This window comes from Melozone crissalis, unplaced genomic scaffold (assembly GCF_028551555.1).
Source record: "Melozone crissalis strain CALT ecotype California unplaced genomic scaffold, PUWL_Pcris_2 ptg000018l_1, whole genome shotgun sequence".
Lineage (NCBI taxonomy): Eukaryota > Metazoa > Chordata > Aves > Passeriformes > Passerellidae > Melozone > Melozone crissalis.
The window spans coordinates 40,870,354-40,883,681 of record NW_026535796.1 but is presented as its reverse complement, the minus strand read 5'-3'; the positions used below and the strand labels follow the sequence as shown (position 1 = coordinate 40,883,681).

Sequence of the window (13,328 nt, the reverse complement as noted above, 5' to 3'; positions counted from 1 at the left end):
TAGTGCAGCACTGAGCTACCAGTTTTAACTAGCTGTGAAGTTCTAATGCTTTACTTTCTGTGAAAAGTTGTATCTTTCATTTTAATAAGCGCAATAAAAGAGTCAAATCATGAGCTGACCAGGAAGGAGTGCTGATGGTGGCATGGAGCTCCAAGCTCAATGAACTTAATAAGGCTACAATGTATGATTATGTGGGGGAGAAATGGAGCTTAGCTACTGACCTTCTCCTCAGACTTTGGCTAAGTCACTTTGCCTTTTTTCAGTCTTCTTTTCCTTGCTCATTTTCATTAGGCACTCTTGGGGCCTACCACTGCATCTCATAACAAGGACAGACAACACTGTACCTCTACAGGGACCTCCCACCCTCAACCACCAAAACATCACTGAAACAGGACTAATTAATATGCTAGCTTTGACTTCTTCTCTGTCTAGCCAGTCCTGGCAGGCCAATTTCTCAGAGCACCACAGTACTCATGGCTCCTCAAGTAAGATTCAAGAAAGGAGAGATTGATATTATTTCAGGTAAGTTTCTTTCACCTTCTGCTCTGGAAGTGTCTGCATAAAAATAACAACAAAAGGTAAATAGACACTGGAAACAGCTCAGAGTGTCAGTGCAGGTAAAGGAAGCAGACAAAGGATAGCAGCAACAGAGAAGAGCAAGGCTGGCAATAGGCTACAGAACGTAAGAAAAAGCCTTACAATTTTAGGCAACAGCAGCCAAAGACCCTATGGAGGGGTTTAAAAACACATTACATAATCAAGTAAAGAGGGCAACCTTTACAAAGGCATGAAAAGTAAAGAGACAACGTTCTTATGAAAGAACTAAACCAGAAATATCATCCCACCATCTAAATCTGTAGGGCAGAGTCTCAGCTGCTGTAAACTATTGTGGTTGTACTGATGGGAGAGTTAAGGGAGCACAGACACTCTCCCTGAGGCTCCAAGCAACTGTCTCTCTCAGAGAGTCAGGTTTGTTCTAGGAGCTCACAAAACTCAAAGCACAAGCTGATTCACAGTAAATGGGGGGAGTGGGTAATAAATCTATTCTCCACATTTTTCAGTCAATTTAAACTTCTAAACATAAATTTCATTCAAAAATTCCATTCCAGCAGCTTAAATGTTTCCCACCATCTGTGAATATCTTACAGTTTGCTATTAAAAGGTTTAAATACCTTTGAATAGCAATAGATTCAAATCACATTGCCCTCAACCCACTAAACAACTGAATGCATCATATTCAGGGGAAAAGTAATTCGTCAGGTTTAGGCAATCTCTGAGAATTTTCCAACAAGCACGTATGGAAACTGAACAGGCAAAGTCTAAATTATCCTCTTCTTGCTTGCAGGAAGGCACATTTACCACTGTTCCTCAATATGGGTAGATAGTGTCACCCTCAGCACTGTTAATGTAGCACCTGTTATTAACATTAAACTATTAATCTCATGTTGAAACAGAAAGAAACAATCGACTGACAACATACACATGGAAACCTGCATTCCATCTGAAGTATTTGCTCTGCTGTACTTCAACTTCCAGTAGAACTCCAGCAGGAGTTCATCTGACTCAGTTTCTAAGGTTAGTACAGTTTCTACTAGCAGGTCTTCAATGTCTGTCAACTTCAAAGAATAAAGAAAACCACTACTCTTTACTGCCTGAAAGTCTTGCCTCCTTGATGCCAGCTGAATTGTCAGCAGGTTCATACGGTATTTTCACCCTGCTGGGTGGGTAACCACATCTATTCTGTAAAATGTCATTGGCATAAAGAATACAGAACTAAATACAGATAATAAAATTTTGTAATTTCCCAAAAAAACAATTATAAAGGTTCTTATCAGAAATATTAGCAAAACAAAGTTTAAAACTAATTGACTGTAATTTCTTGCCCAACCAAAACCAAACCTCTCTCTACATTTCGATTTTTCACTCTATTTTATCACTTTTTCTGCTCACTACATCCCAGGGCCTACCTCTTTGCCTTGCAATTCCCAAGATTCTCCCGTGGTTCACCATCCAAATTCAGTCTCTCTTCATTCACATGTCTCTTTCATCTATCCTCCAACTCCAGGATGCCTGACAGGATAATCTCAGCCTTACTACCACAGAGTTACAACCTCCAGATTTCTCCATCCCTCTTGCAGCTTCTGGTGACAATCTCCTCTCTCCAGGTGCTTTTCACACTCTATTTCCCTGCAGCTCAATTCTGTACTTGTAGAGTTTTGTCTGAATCCTCCTTGGACACTGGTGGTCCAAGTGAGACTGATGAAACACCGAGTGGACAGAGATGCAGAAATGAATCCAGCGTTTTAGCATCTGTCAAGCAACCCGGAATCCCATAAAGACTGGGCTAGGCAGCCCCTGCAGGGTGGATTAATGCTCACAGGCTGATTTACAAGGCCTTCTCAACCCACTACCTACAACAGCAAAGTCAGCTCTGGGAGCAGCTGCACACCACATGAGGCAGGACAGCAGCGCTTTCAGTGCCAGCTGCCATACAAAGTGACACAGAAACCAAAACTGCCATGGACAAGGATAGGTACATTTAAACACAGCTTTTATACCAACAGCACCATTTGCTAAGTAGGAAGTGGAGCAAAAATCTGTTGTCACCTTATTGCAGGGGCTCCATACTGTTGTCTCCTTATCACAAAAGTTCCATACCTTCTTGGTGTTTCAGCTGGGCAGCTCCTCAGAGCACTGACTCTTTCTGCTTCACCAAGCAGCCACTGATTCCAGTTCCCTTCTCACCCAGCCACCCCACTCTTTTACAGCACTCTTCTTCTCATTGCTTACAGCTGTGGCCTGGTAAAGTCAGGCCTGCTCCTAATCTTTGATATTTGGCCCAGCTGCAACTCCTTAGGGGTAAGATTACTTTTTACACTATCTTTATTTTCTTATATTCTATCCCCCCTACACATATCTATAAAATGGTCCAACTCCCCAGTCACACCAGAGAACATAGCCCAATACACACACATTATCCCCCACTAAAGGTGAGTCAGTCAGCAATACCATGGAGAGCTGCATGTCCAAGTCTTATTAACTTTGATTTTGAAATCCCTAATTCAGGATTTCAAATATGCCCTGAGTGAAATATAATTTATTTGATTTGCACATTACAGAACATCTCAGGTTGGATGGAACTTCAGGAGGTCCAAACATCATTTTTCCAGGAGCCTAAATCAAAACTGAGGTATCTGGATTTGATTCTGTCATGTATTTCCTCTTTGACCTCAGGCTAATAATTCACACAGCTGCTCTCTGCCTGAGTTGTCTGCAGTTACAGAAAAAGAAATGTTGCACTACTACTACATTAATATCTGAGGAATGCCTAGGTAATATGGTCTGAAATATAGGCAAATCAGATATCTAAATATTAGAGCTGGGCTAATACAGGGAACTTGAGATCTTAGTCTAGCACTCCAGAGCATTCAGCCTGGATGTTTCAAGTATGAACCTGTGTTCACAGACAATACATTTAGTTCTGAAGTGGCTATATTTTAAAAATTTGGATTTTTGTTTCAGGCCTGCTTCTTGGTTCCAAAGCAAAGACAGCTTGTAAAAGTCTTTATCCACAATGTGCTTCAACTGGACCCAAGCCAACTGTAAATTAATCTGAGTCATATGAAATACAGATTATATTAAGTAGTATTTTTACTAGCTTTAAGAATATACAGTAACATAAGAAAATACTATTTAATATGTTTTATTTGCCTTTGTTTACTACATCTCAACATGGCATTTTAGTCAGACCTTAATTTACTGTGTGTTAAACTGCTTCTAGCAAACTTGACACCTAAACCTGGCAAAATGGATAAATTACCCTGGAGTTCGTTTTCGGTTCTCAGCTCTCCAGGGGATGCTGCTGGCAGGTTGAGTCAAAGCACAGAGAAATGTTTGTCTCGTTTCTTTCTAGTATTTTGGATGCCAATTTTAATACACTGCTAGAAAATGAACAGCTCAGAGAGAAGGATGATTATTTTTCAAAATTTACGTTTAGTCAAAGCACGTTTCATACACCGGTTCCCAAAAAAAAAAAAAAAACCCCACCAGAAACAGACAAAACAATAAACAAACAAAAAAAAAAACACAAATAAAAACCCCACCACTTTTCCCAACTAACTTCAATTACACCTACCTGCATAACCATTTAATACTCAAACACCCAAAGGCCATGCAAAGATGTCAGAAGTTCAATCTCAACCTAGGTGTGAATTCTGATTTAGGAGACTTGGCAGTCACAGCAGAAAAACTTGTGATAACATGTTTGTCATTTGCCATCAACTACCCATCTAACAGTGGTTTTAAACTGTCACACTATCTATTTTCCCCAGAATCAGAAGCCATACAAATGAGATCACAATCAATAAAGTTTACCACTCAGCATCTACAGGGACAAGAGGGAGTCTGGAATTGCTGGGTATGGGGGAATAACCCAAAGCAGACCCAAAACAAATAAAACCCCACCAGCATATGACAAGTAGCTACAGAAATAAGCTACGTGCCAGCTAATTAGTAAGTCTTTCAACTAATTTATTTATTTACATAAATAAATACACATTCACAGGACTATATGTTATGTGAATACTGTATGTATGAAGCAACTAAGAAATTGTTTCTTAAACCTTTCTTCATATACATTTCCTTTTAGACCAACATGAAAATAGAATGTTTATGGCTGATAATTTCCTGGTCTTTGAGGGCATAACACACTGGAGTAACAAAATATTTTAAATCCATATGCATGCACTATCAATAAATCTATCATACTACAATAGTTGCACATATTCTATGCATCAAGGCAGAGAGGAAGTCTGACTAATATGCACGTGGGAAATATTTGCAAATAACAGAACACAATAATTGTCTCTCAATGAGAGACATGAGACCATGGTCTTTCTGTGCTAGGTATTGTATGAATGCATGGTAAGAGCACATGCAGGTCATGCTGAGCTTACCAATTCAGGCTGTTTGTGAAACTAAGGTTTACAATGAGATTATTAATACCACATCCTTAAAAGTGGTGGTCTGAGGCATTCATCCCTGCTACAAAATGGAAGTTTGATCTAGGGAAGATCATGAGCTCATTGTTTAAAAGAAATACATATTATCACATCATTTAAAGAAACTTTACATCAGCACAAAATTATATATTCCACCAGCCTTTATTACTCTATGATTTTATAGATTAAGGAAAAAAAGAATACATCAATCCAGCATGCTAAGAATTATGCACTTATAAGCTCTGTGTTTGTTAAATACAACTTATGGAAATCAATAGTTCCTATAGTGTCTTTACCACAAGTGTACAAGAAATAATGTTTTCTGCCCCTTTGGAAAATTGCTTGGAAGAATCAGTCCTGTCTTCTCCAGTCATCATTGATTTTTGTAGAAAAAAATAACAGGCCCTTGTTCTCTCTATGGTACACTAACAAAGCTGCCTAAGACTTCTATAGTTTCTCTACAATGCATGACATGTTACATGAGTCCCCAAGGTTATAACTAACTGTGTAAAATATACACAGACTTAATGACTTTGATCCTGACTCAGAACTCACACACATGCTGCAGGGAAACACACTTTACTGTAGAGAACTGATACTTCCTCTCTCACTGCAGGTACACAAAGCATTGCTACAATGTGCATTTTAATGCTAAACTAAAATGCAGCATGGCTCAGGAAGAAATGCTAACCATGTCTTTCCCCCAGTTCACAATTCATCTTTACCCACTAACAGCAAAAGAAGGAGCACATTTGAACCAAACTGCCAACTACTTAAAATCACTGTAGCTCACAAACATGGTTGACAAACCACAGGCAAGAAAACCCTACTGCCTTTCTGTTTCAAGGCCACTCCCTAACTTGTGTCAGAAGACAATGGAAATATATCCCCATTTCTAAATCACAGGAAAAAAAATCTACCCATACACAGGGATTACTTGAAAATATTCACAAGAGCAAAGAGTCTGGATCAGATTTTCAGCAGCCTGACATGCCCCAGTGGAGGCAAGTGGTAAGAAACATCATGACACCCAGTCACCCCACCTTGTATGTGCCCTGGAAACGTTACTTGGCGTTCTGGAGGACATGGAGTCATGGGAACATTCTGAAACAAGAGGCATGCCATTGGAGCAGAGAAGCTACAAATCAGACTTTCTGGGCAGATGGCACTGCAAGCTAGCAAGCTGATGGCAGATGGAAGCAAGAGCTTGGATACGGCAAAAAAATCGGCTGCAAACTAATGAGGTCTGTTAAGATGCTAGAGACAACTACTCCTCTTTTCTGATCCCTCTGCTTCAAGTGAGGGTCAGGTCAACTCCTCCTCCCACAGAAATCTACCCAGAGCCATGAGGAAAAGGTAGCTTGGTTTCCCTCCAAGAGGAAGCCATCCAGAGAGTTACTCAATACCAAATAAATTTACAATTTATATTTCAAAAATCCCAGGCTCTCATGAAATTTCCGAAGTCCAGAGCCTTCTACATACAACCTATAGGCCCTCCAGCCTCCAGGACAATATAAAGACCAGTATCTTACCAAAGCAGAGAAGCTTTCAACAATGGGGAAGTTTAAAGCAAGGAATGATCTTTAATAGAAAACTGCTTCAGAACATGTTAACTGTGGTGAGGATTTGGTCTCGGTCCACACTAGAACCAAGGTTGGCTTGGTGCTCCCAAGGAGGCTCCACCTCCTTCCTGCAGCTGACCTACAGTTCCTTTGCTGCTATGGGATAGAGACAATCTATAACTCTTCATGACTGCAGAATACTACTATCAGAAAAAACGTGGAACACTTCTTAAGATGTTCATGATTACCATTCCTGATGCAAAACACCCAGCTTTTCCTCTCCAGTCACATACACGCACATACATGTATTTCCTTGTCCTCTTTCAGACTCCTCTGGTCCTTTTTTAAAGCAGCATTGTTGAGACTAGCATTTTTCCTCTTCTGATACAATTCCCCAGCAACATTATCAATCTTTGTGGAAGAACACAATACAAAATTATCTACTTCAGCAATGAGACTAACCTAAAACAGTGTAGACTATGTGAGCTTCTAGAAGATAGCAGCTCTCACAAGCTTCTACCATTACTTGTAGAATCTTAGAGATTTATCCCAAGATATATTACAAAGGGTGAGGCCTTTCTTGCCAGCGTTGTGAAGTGCAGGGATCTCACGGTGTTATAAACTTCTACAGCTGCCTTTTCTAACAATTGAGGGGGTTTTTCTCCAATTATACATTAAGCAATAAAATCAAGTGAAGTGGTAAATGTATTAACTCCATTGAAAGCCTTTGGAAAAAGGAGGGTAAAGCTGAAGACTTGTGTGGGAAGCTAATGAAAAGGGAGTACAGCAATAACACAAGGGATTAACAGGCTCTCAGCAAGAACCTGCATTTCTCAAGGTACTATGAAATTCTTGTATCCTAAACACACACATAAAAACATCCACACAACAAAAGAAAACTGCTATATACCATAGACACAGACATGCACTGGTACAGCCCCTCGTGCTCAGAGCAGACACAGAAATGACATAGGTGAGAGTAAGTACATCTCATAAAGGAGCCCACAGGAAACCGGGTATTCATATTCCAACTGAAAATCCACACTCTCACCCATCTTCTATGCAATCTCCACCAAGTCTCTTGACCTTTCCTGGGACTTCTCTCTCTGTATCCATGTGATTACACAAGCTACATTCCCACAGAGATGAGCTACATTATTGGCTCCTTTCTGATAGGTGTTCCATCATTGCTCCCTTCTCATTACATGACAAATTTCAATCCCTGGCTACCAGACAAGAATGAAAAAAATAAATAGAAAAACAGCAAGTCAACATCCCATACACTAAAAAACAACAAAAAACAAAGCCAAGAAAAAACACTACCCCAAGTCTACAGAAGTGTTACAGAGCAATGACAATAATGGGTTCTCATGGACCCACTCCTGACCACAAACACCAACTTCAGCTATTTTCAGATGTTCCCTTTATTTGCAGCTTACATCTAGTCACTCCTACAGCATCTCAATTCCCCCTTCAGCTGCAGAAGATACACAGTGATAAGCAGTACATAACTGCAGAATAACAGGAAGTGATTAAAAATGCTACAACTGCAATCCTGTGACAGATTTGATCTGTAAATCTGTGTTCTAACTGGAGAAACACTTTTTAAAAGAAAGGCTACTACCATTACTGTGACTAGAAACTCGTAATTTAATGTAAGTCTTGTGATATTTTTCTTAAACTTCAGAATCCTGAGGCATATTTGGGCCTCTTCTGTGTCCATCTCTTGTGGTTACAGAGAAAAGTGCACCTCAGAGACCTGAATTTCAGAAAGCACATCAAAATCAGCCAGCTGTATTTATCTATTCCAATTGTTCTTAAACTAATCTTATGGCTTTAAAAGAATGGAGGAAGCTCAACTATTTGTTTTAAACATGTGCAGAAGTCAGTATTGCTTCTGGAGCTCCAATTCACATGCAAGCAGGTTTTTGCCTCAGTCATTTTATCATATAATTGTGAAAAAGTTCTCATTCATGCTAAATGGAAGTCTCCACCAGAACTTTCACAGGTATCTTTCTGATCTAGCTTCTATAATTTTGTGGCCTCCATTGCCTTAACTCCAAGTGTGCTGACAAGTATGTGCTCAGACATGATCACACTGATGCATCCACATATATGGAGGAAAATGAAAGAGGAGTGGGAAAGAATAATATTTTTTAGATTCATCAGGAATCACTATGTGTGATACAAAGATCCTTTTTGTATTCTTTCTTGTTTGTTAACAACTTTGCCAGACAAATCAAGATCATCATAACTTTGCAGATGCAGAACATGGCAAACTGACTCACAAAGTTCTTAACAAGAGAATGGGGAAGCCCTTGGACATCAAGAGGATACAGTTAAAACTTTGGGACCCACACACTTTGAGCTGTGCTCTTCCATTCCTCTCTCAGGAGTGTGTAAGCTCACTAGTGACCCTCAGTCTATAGAACTGGCACCTCAGTATCACAACAAACATGTGAGAGAGGGCAGGAACACTGCTCCAAACTCTCCTAGTGCCTGGGGCTGACAGCATCCCAGAACTCATGCTGGCGAGAAGGAGCACACTCCACTGCCACCACAGAGTTTATCAAAGAGTCACATTAAAAAAAAAATCTGAACTTTAAATTAACTTGGCTAGTGCCATTGGCAAAATGTCTCATCTCCCACACACCATAAACCACAGAGAGGCAAGGAGAGAGAGCAAGGAAATACACACTGGAAAGACAGATGGGAAGATGAAAGCATTGTGGACTAACACTCATACTAAAATGCATCATCCATTCCTGCCCTCAATCAATTCTCTTTGCTTGGCCAAGATAGACATCCTGAAGTAAAATGGATTCCAGGGTTTCCATATTACTTACCTCATCAACTCCCTCCACACAACATAAATTCCTATTCTGAATACACAGTTTATCACTAAACTAGCAAACCACGATTAACAGTGCAACAGAAATGAACATAAATCACTGAGCTCAGATGTCATCTAAAACACTGCATATTTGGCTACCCATAGTTTCAAGAGGAGCACACTCTCATGACTTGTGCAATACACATACATCAGCTGGACAGAAATGAATAATCACCAAAGGAACAAAGCTACAGAAATTGAATTGTGGGCACACTAGTCTCACAATGACCCTAAACATGCCTTTATCTGAACATTACCTTTTGCCTTTGATACATAAAATCATGTCATTATGTAACACAATAAACCCCATTTCTACACAGAACAGTCCTGATTTTTTGGGGTTTTTTAAGTTTAACACTGATGTTTACACATCACCACAGCTTGGTCATGACAAAACTACCCAATACATCTCAAGAGCTTATAGGACACTGCAATGTCTTCCCATCTTACCTGGCTCTGTACAGTTCTTCTCTTCATGCGTCCCGTTAGGTGATGCCATCAACCTTCTATTCCTCCATATTCCTGATATAATGCTTCTGTCTGCAACAGCTGATTCTTGGCCTATATTAAATAAAAAGACATTATGCCCACTAGCATCAATTTTTTCCTGCATCATCCCAGCTGGACTACAGGTGCCACGAACAAGGAGCATGGACAGACCATCAGAATGCAAATGGGGCAAAATCCAAGGTGTGACTGGAGCACATGCCAACAGACACGTGTTCCTAGCTCCAAAGGGTGCAACTGGGTGCCACATCAGAGCTGTTGGCATGTTCTGGCTATCAGAGCTACCAGAACACTTGGCTGTGACCCACAGCAGGAAAATATTCTGCAGCAAGCAAATGCTGAAGCCTGTACCTGTGAAAGTCAACACTTGCAGCTCCTATAGATGAAACCAGCCCAGCTATGCTGACATGAGCAAAAATCACACTTCCATTTAGTCATCTGTACTTGCACATATTACATTACTGCTTTCATGAAAAAATAAAAATGCATATGGATATGTTCCAGTTACATTTTAGTTTGTTCTGAAGTTTTCAGTCTTGGCTATGCTTAATAATATCAAACCATTCCTAATTCGTCAAAGAAAATGGAAATCACAGTGAATTCTCATAAGACTTTAAAAAAATAAAAACTTTTTTAGAAATCAATGGAGCTTTTACCATAATGCATATTCCAGAAGCATTCTCAACAGAACCTGTTAGATAGAGTACAGGAGCACTTAGGAGATCATGTGCCATATGCAATTATAATAACCAAAGAAAGAATAGAACCCCCTTAATTAAACCACTTCCACCTCAATCTTATCCATTTCAAATGAACATATTGTAATAACAAAAATTCTTCCTTGGCCAATTTTAGAGTTTATACTGTCATCATGTAATGCCTGTGTTTTCTTAGTGACTCCTGAAAAAATGAAATCTAGTTCGGAAGTTAGTTTTTCCAGAATTAAATATTCTGAGCCACAATTGTAAGAAACATAGACAACAGATGGTCAGTGTTTATGGATAATATGTACTGTAAATTAGCCAGCTGAAAAAAACCCCCTACCTGATACAGCATACTATCAAAAATTAGGTTATGAGGGATTTAGTTGATAACCCAGGAGATTAAAAACTTTCATTAGTCATGACATTTTTCATGAAAACCTAAAAAAAGTTTTGGAAAACAACAACTGCAACAAAAAACATCCCTCAAGCTATGCAAACATATTCGTACCCCCATTACTTGTTTCCAAGTTGAAAGTTTTAAGATGAGCAATATGCTAATGTGGTCTAAGACACCGAATTCTTATATGGATGGCTTGTTGCCATCCTAGATACAGCTCAAACAAGCCAGGCAATAATTTGAGCACAAGAGCATTACAAACTATGACAAGTTCCAGCAGATTTTTCTTCCCTAAAGCACACACTTGAACTTCAGCTTTAATTTCAGCAGATGACCCATCCTAACTGTGCTGAAATCTGAGTTTCTTATATTAAATGTAGATGCTCAGTGATGGGCTTAGTCGATTTTATTCTTAAATCTTCGAGGACTTTGGCAGCCCTACCCAGAGACCCAAGCGCTGTCCCAGCAACCTTACACTTTGCATTTGAGGGATGCAAAGCATATTGGAGGATGAGGGCCTGAAGCTGCATACTTACAGCCCAAACTCCTACAGCCAGCAGGCAGAGGAGCAAATGGGAATGATACGGTTAATCATAAATGCATCAGTTTACCAATACAGCACATGCACAAATGATGCAAAAGACTCTGTTACAATACTCTCTCTATAAAACCTAAGATTAGCACCATTCCCAGCCAAAAATGCAGAATTTTCTGTCAAATCTATACCGTAACGGGGGAACAGGTGTTGGGGGTGTGTGTGAGATTGAGAAAAGAAGCAGCTATAGCTGATGATGGAGGTTTACAACCTGAAGACAAAACCAAAGGCAGCCCGAAGTTGAAGAGGGAACCACAGGCGGCTGGAGAGAACTCCACTCTGATGCAGCGGCAGGGGGGAAACTCCTGCAGGGCCGCTCGGAGGCACAGCGCTGCCCCGCGATGCCCGGGCAGTGTCCGAGCCGAGGGGCGCGGCCCCGGGGAGCCCCGGACGAGCAGGGGCCAGCGCCGCAGCTTCCCCCTCACCCGGGCAGCGGCCGCGCATCCTCCCGGCGCGGGGCTTTCTCCGGGGGAACCCGCGCTGCTCCCCCGCCTGCCCGCCCGCCGGGGCATTTCCACTGGGAGCCCCCAAGCGGGAACAGCCACCGCCGCCTGACCCCGCCGAGCCCCGGCAGCCCCGGGGCGGCTGCAGCCCCCGGGCCGCCCGCCTGGCCCTGCCGGGGTGCGCCGGTCCCGCCGCCGCCGCCACTCACCCGCTCTGGAGAGCAGGCTGGACATGCACCAGGCGAAGAAGAGGATGGCGCAGATGAAGCCCAGCTGCTGCAGCAGCATCTCCCGCCTCCTGCGAACTTTCCTCAGCATAAGCAGCATGGTCTTCGGAGGGGCGAGCGGCGTCTCCTCCAGCTCCATCGGAGCGACCGCGGGCGCCGAGGGGGCGGCCAGTGGGTCGGTGGGGAAGCGGGGATCACTCCCGGCGGCTTCCCGCGGACGGCTCCATTTCGGTCGGGCGCAGCGCGAAGATAAGCCGATGCCCAGGGCCTCAGGTCGGCAGCGGCGCAGCGGAGGGAGAGGCAGGTGGCGGCGGGCGGGGAGGCGGCAGCGGCAGCAGCCCGGAGCGGGGGGGAGGCGCCGCGCTCAGGGGCCGGGCCGAGCCCCGCGCCCCATGGCCGGCGGCGGAGGAAGCGGCGCGGCGGCGCCCCGCGCTCCTCGGGCAGCGGCCGCCCCACAGCGCGCCGCGGGCTGCGACTCAGCGCCGAGGCACGGACACATCCATGCGGCTCCCTGCCCGCCCGGCCAAGTTTGAAGTTTATCCCTTTCCTCCCTCCCTCCCCCGCCGCCAGCCGTAGGCGGCAGGTGGGCGACTCAGCCGCCGCGGTGACAGCAGCTGCCAGCGGGCTCTGAGCGCGGCGCCGGGCGGGCACTCAGCCCCGGCGGGCGGCTCGGCCCCTTCTCCCCGCCCCTCTCCCGCAACTTTCTGGGTGCTCCTCCGGCACCCATGGCAACGCGCGTGTGCCCTCCCCCGCCGCCGGCCCGGGGGGAAGGCATTAAGTGTTGAAATTAATCCTTCTCCCCGCACGGCGCAGGAATGCCCGGCTCTCGGCGGCGCTGCGCGCAGGGCAGCGGGCAGCGGTAGGTGCCGCCGTGCCGAGGCGCGGGCCGGGGCCGGGTGGCCTGAGGGCTGCAGCGCCCCGGGGCTGGCGAGGGGCACCGATAGCTCGGGGCTCTCCACCTGTCTCAGGAGATGCCTTTCAAGAGGGGTTCCATGGGGAG

At 43.5% G+C, this 13,328-nt stretch overlaps 1 protein-coding gene across 1 annotated transcript in view; it reads right to left on the bottom strand.

Moving 5' to 3' along the window:
- The window catches only part of LOC128936447 (ras and Rab interactor 3-like), a 153,231-nt gene extending 140,546 nt beyond the window's left edge, over positions 1 to 12,685 (bottom strand). The window contains exons 1-2 of the mRNA XM_054275382.1: positions 12,311 to 12,685; positions 9,906 to 10,016 (exon numbers count right to left, since the gene is read on the bottom strand). Coding sequence (XP_054131357.1) covers positions 9,906 to 10,016; positions 12,311 to 12,467 — 268 coding nt within the window. The 5' untranslated portion in view covers positions 12,468 to 12,685. The remainder of the gene's footprint in view (positions 1 to 9,905; positions 10,017 to 12,310) is intronic.
- Positions 12,686 to 13,328: the final 643 nt, after the last annotated feature.